The sequence below is a fragment of the Calidris pugnax genome, unplaced genomic scaffold (genome assembly GCF_001431845.1).
Source record: "Calidris pugnax isolate Ruff unplaced genomic scaffold, ASM143184v1 scaffold103, whole genome shotgun sequence".
NCBI classification, from domain to species: Eukaryota; Metazoa; Chordata; class Aves; order Charadriiformes; family Scolopacidae; genus Calidris; species Calidris pugnax.
In genome coordinates, this window is record NW_015090990.1 from 10,242,872 (window position 1) to 10,248,347 (window position 5,476).

At 52.7% G+C, this 5,476-nt stretch overlaps 1 protein-coding gene across 1 annotated transcript in view; it reads right to left on the reverse strand.

The window, feature by feature from the left end:
* Positions 1–3,182, reverse strand: part of EVX2 (even-skipped homeobox 2) — an 8,567-nt gene extending 5,385 nt beyond the window's left edge. Inside the window, exons 1-2 of the mRNA XM_014954138.1 lie at positions 1,992–3,182; positions 481–740 (exon numbers count right to left, since the gene is read on the reverse strand). Coding sequence (XP_014809624.1) covers positions 481–740; positions 1,992–2,415 — 684 coding nt within the window. The 5' untranslated portion in view covers positions 2,416–3,182. The remainder of the gene's footprint in view (positions 1–480; positions 741–1,991) is intronic.
* Between the last annotated feature and the right edge of the window lie 2,294 nt (positions 3,183–5,476).

Consider the following 5,476-nt stretch of genomic DNA (forward strand, 5'->3'; position numbering starts at 1 on the left):
CGCTTGTTGCCGACCTGTCTCCTGTCCGGCCACAGTCGCCTGTGACCTTGCTCGAGGGGAGAGGTGGGCACCGTCCCCCTCCGCCCGGGGGGGACCCCTTCCATCTGAATAAACGTGTTCCCTGCCACTCGCCCCCTCCTCCCCCACGCAGGACTATCACTGGGCTATTGACGCGCTCGTACCCCCGTGTTTAAGAGCCGCGTCTATTTTTTCTCTCACTCCTCTTTCTCTTTAGGAAATATGCTAACGCGATTAAAAAAAATAATAATAAAAAAAAAACTGATGAGGAAAATAAATAATTATAATATTTTTTTTTTTAAAAAGGAAATGAAAAGTGCGGAGCAGCAAAGGAGCGGAAGGGATGATCACAGCTGAAGGCCTGGCGACCCCTTCAGCCAGAAGGGGCAGCCGGCCCGGGGGGAGCCCAGCACCGCGGGGCCGCGCCGGGGCCGGGGAGGGGCTCGGCGGGAGGTGGCGTACCTTGATGGTGGTCTCGGGGAGGTTGAGGGCGGCGGCCAGCTCGCAGCGCCGGGGCCGCGACACGTAGTTCTCTCGGTAAAACTCCTTCTCCAGGCGGGCGATCTGCTCGCGGGTGAAGGCGGTCCGGTACCGGCGCACCTGGTCGGCCCCCGCCGCCGAGCCGCCCAGCGCCCCGCCGCCGTGCAGGCTGCCGATGGCGGCGGCGGGGGCGGCGGAGGCGGCGGCGGGGGTGCCGGGAGCCGAGCTGCTCTCCGCGTAGCCTGCGGGGGGCGGCGGGAAGCTGAGGGGGCGGCGGCGGCGGCGGCGGGGGTGCCGGGAGCCGAGCTGCTCTCCGCGTAGCCTGCGGGTCGAGCGGACGGGGGTGAGAAGGGGCGGCGGAGCGGCCCCCTAGAGCGGGCAGGGCCCTGCCGGCCCGTCCTCAGGGCCAGCTGTCAGCCCTACAAATCGCTGCTGCTCACGGAATCGATCACGTTGGATTTTGGGGGGTTGAGTCGTTTGCGTCTGGGTTTGGTCGGGTTGTGGCTGGGGTTTTTCGGTTGGTTTTTTGAGTACTTCATGACCGCGTTTATTCCCCGTGAACGGGGCGGGTTGGGGCGATTTCGGGGCGGCCGAGCCCCGGGGAGAACGGGCCAGGGCTCGGGCCGGGACTCGGCGCGGCTCCGCCGGGCTGCCAGGAGCCCGGGCTCGGCGCTAGCCCTTTTCCCAGTCCACTGCGGTTCTTATTTTCGTTTGAAACGTACGAAATAAGAGCAGCCATAATAGCCAATTTATTTTTTTTTTCTTCCTCGAGCGTTACGTCGAGGATCCCTTCCTTTCTCTGGCACATTTGACGAAAAAGGCATGCACTGTGGCCCCTAGGAAATGCACCGCTCACCTGGCTCCCCCTCCCCAATTACAGCAATAATAACAGCCATCGTCCATCACCGTGCCCGCAGAGCGGGAAGGAGACGAGGCTGTTTCAAACCCCCTGTTACAAGAAGAGGAAAAGTGAACAATGCCCAATTATCCCGAGATGGACACAGGACACTACGTTGCACATTCACAGAGAAGGACGCACACAGACAAATATGGACAGTTTCCTCGCACTCCCCTCTCTCTCTCTAATTTAATCTCTGTATGTATATACACATATACACAGCTTGAGAGGCGCCGAGAGCTCCAAGAGCGCGAGGAAAAATACGGAGAAAGCTTTCCCTAAATATAGGTGGGTGGACATTTGTGCCCACATATATTCGGTATATATATATCTACATACCAATGGATTTGGGCATGCACACACACACACACACACGCACGCACCCGCACAGGATCTGCCTGGGCAGTGTGTCTCAGCTATCGGGATAGCACAGTAATCGCAATAATATTTTACAGCCTGGAGCTCTGTCTTCGCAGAAGAGAGAGCGCCGGTGCAGAGGCGAGGAACTTTGGCGGTGGCGGTGGGTCTGCCTTGCTTTTTAAAGCCGGTTGGCAAAGTGCGGGGCTGAGATGGAGATGATAAAGGGAAGAGTTACCTTTGTTACTGTTTTCCTTCAGCTGGGAGGAAGTCAGGCTGGCTGGGGAGCGGAGCGCGGAGCAGCCCACCTCCACATCACTGTTCATATCTGCCTCCTGAGCAACTTCGGAATAAAGGCTGATTTTCTTCCTGCTTTCCGACGGCGGGATTTCGGAGGAGACGGTGCTTTCGCTGCTCGGATGCTGAAGATTGAATAAAGTGTCTATTTCAAATTTGCCTTTGGCGGAGATGTCCCCTATAGCGCTGTGCAGGGAGGCGGCAGTCAGTCTCGGGCTGAGGCGACCACTGTGCGGAGAATTTTCAAGGGCCTCCAGCACCGCATTTCCAGCTGAGTCTGACAAATTCGAGAGCCTTTTGCCAGCTGTAGGGCTGTGCAGCCCTCTCTCCATCAGGATCATCTCTTTTCTTATTCTTTCCATCATCTCAGCTTTATAAAAAATGTCAAAGTTGCAGGGCTGGTCCTGTACTAATGATGAGCTGCAGCAGGGGCTAATTCACATTCAGCCCGGCAAGTGTCTCTAAATATTATTATCTCTTTTTGAGGGAGGCGTAAAAATTGTGGGATGCCAAAGCGAGGGAATGACTGGTCAAAATGACCCATACATCCTTTCTAGCCCGAAATGTCATTCATCAAAAAGTGGTGCTCGTCATTAAGGTACGAATGACGCTGTTCGAATAATCATTTATTGTAACAGGTTTATAAGCAAATAAATACAAGCTCCTGTCAGTGGATAATGAAGGCGGCTTCAGAGCAGACAAATATATCCAGGTGGAAAGAAAGAAAGACAAGAAGTGAGGAGTAAAGCTCTTGTCCTTAGCTTGATCAGATCTTGCTTGAATTGCTCTGGGGTTTGGCCTCTGGGGTGGAATTGACAGTCTGATTAATAAAATGAGCTGTGCAACATTTCCCCCTTCATTTAGGTGCATCATTATGCTCTGATTTTTGTTTTGTTGCCTTTTAGGTCCTAATGATGCAGCTTCTTTCTCATTTGTCCTCGGACAGAACTACATGCTAAATATTAGATAATGCTTTTCTTTATTATTATTTCTGAGGCGGATTTTAAATCACAACGCGAGGAAACGCTGGAGGAGGACCAGAGGACCGAGAAGCTCCTGCCGCTGATATCCCTCTACTTTTCCCTCCCATTTCTAGATGGCATTAGTACTTTTATTTAGGAATTTAGCCTGACACCCCCACGCACCCCCTCACACGCGCGAATCTTACGCCCAGACTTTATAAGACCGCTGCTGCCGGCACGCACCGATTCCAGTGCGCTTACGGCAGTCGCCTGGAAATGAAAATATTTATTATAACCTAATATAGATTATTATTAATAATATATTCTTCTTCGTTTAGTCCTCACATATGATCTCCTTTTTACTTTTTATAATCCTGCTTATGGACGAAACTAGCTTGCGATTTTTCTCCCCTCTGGGACAATACTGGTCGCTGTACGGTATGATGGGGAGGGGGGGGAAATAACCGAAGGACATTAAATGCATTCGTGATTTAAAACACTCCGCGGCCGTGCCGTTTCATCCTCCCGGCAGGTTCCTCTCCAGCCCTCTGCTTCTTCCCTCCCCACCACCAATAAAGTCTACGCATTTAAAAAAATTGAGGGGAAGGGGAAAAAAAAAAAAAAAAAGTGATGGGGCTTTATTGCCTACATGCTTGGAGGTAGCAGAGACATAGAGACATGAACATCCAGCACCCTCTCTCCAAAGTTACCTGTGGCTCAGTTAGCTCATCCCTCCGCTCCCGTCGCCGCGCTGCAGGGGACACGGGCTGCCGCGCTCGGCAGACGTGACAGTCGGAAAGTCTCCCTTCAGTGATAACTTTGCTAGTAATAATGACGCTGATGGCAACCATTTAAACGAAGATAAATCCTTTGTCGTTAGCATCTCTGGAGTGCGCTTCGAGAGCTGCCCAACCTTTTTTTCTCGCCGTGATTTTTTTTTTTTTCACCCACATCATCTAGTATTCAGACCCTGGGAATCTGAGTTTCATCGCCCGGAGAAACACCCCAATGTTTCCTGTGATTAAACGGGCGCTTGATATTTTGCGAGAAGAGCCGTTCCTGCTAATGTTAGTCACACACATCTCCTAAGTTCTTGTGCTCTTGCGCATGATTCATAGCTCGAAAATGGGATACTTGTCAGATTTTTTTTTTTAATAACGTGTTAAAGTCTCCCTAAACATTCCACCAAATATTTAGGAAACATTCTAGGCGTTGTTTGTAAAATCCAGCCTTCCATTAATGAGCGTTTTATGTCAGCCCTTTGAAATGTGAATTTAGACTACAGTGCGGTGTCCTGCGTTTTACAGCCCCCAAACCAGACAAAAGTAAATATCAACTTTTCCTCGCCCGCGGGCGCGGCGGGGGAGCGGGCCGACGCGGAGGGGAGCGGAGCGGGGCGAAAGCCGCGGGGCGGCGGGCAGAGTCCGCAAACCTTCCCTTCCCCTCCCCGGGATCCCCGGCCGGGACGGGCGCGGAGGTTCCGCGCTGCCCTCCCGGCGGGACGGGAGGCGGCTCCGCTGCTGCGGGGCGCCCGGGGTCTCACTGAGTGCAGCCGAGCGGGGGTTCCGCGAACGGGCAGCCCGCACCGACGGGCCCGGGGGTCGGGCAGCCCCGGCAAGGGGTCCCGAAGCCCCCGTTTCCCCAGCAGCGCCCGGCGGGGCGGGGGGCGAAGCGGAAGGCTGCGGCCGGGTTTATTGCTGTCGTTTGGCGCCCTCGTCTGTTTTCTTAAAGGCTGTAACAGGGCGAGCATCTTCCCCCCCACCCACCCCTTATGCTTTTTGGGAAACCGCAGCCGAGATACCACATCTCCGAGGCACTCATGTGTGCTCACAACCGACGGCGGCACAGCTGCAGGCTCCAGAACGTTACCGCACCGCTAAAGAGGCGGGAGAGCTTCTTACGTTGTTCGGAGCGGATGGAAAAGGCTCCATGAAGAGCCCCAACGTGAGAAAATAAGTTACACGCGAGTGCGGCTGTGAATGATCTTTATTAGTGTTATTTTATATTTTGCACCCTTTAAATAATACTGGTACCTCAGGTTATGTACAATGTATCTTTAAATACGGCTGCGTTCATATGCAAGGGAAATAGCATATCATAAAAGACGTTAATAATCTTCCACTAAGTAGATGCGAGGTAACAAACCCGTTCCCCACCATGCAGTCCATCGCTTCACCCCAAACCGTCAACCCACTAATAAACTAGTCATCTGATATTTATATTCCCGGCAAACTAGGTGCATTTAGTGCACCGATGTTTATCTTTTTTTTTTTTTTTTTTTTACCCAAAAAAGAATAGCACAACCTAAAAAACTTTCGGGATATGTTTATAGTTCCTCAAAACCCACAGCTCAGCCTAAAGAACCTCCGGCATCAGGGTGACATTGGCGGGCAGAGGGGGAGGAAGTGACAGAGACCGCCGAAATATGCCAGGTTTTGTTAGAGGCTGTTTACTCAGTTGCTCG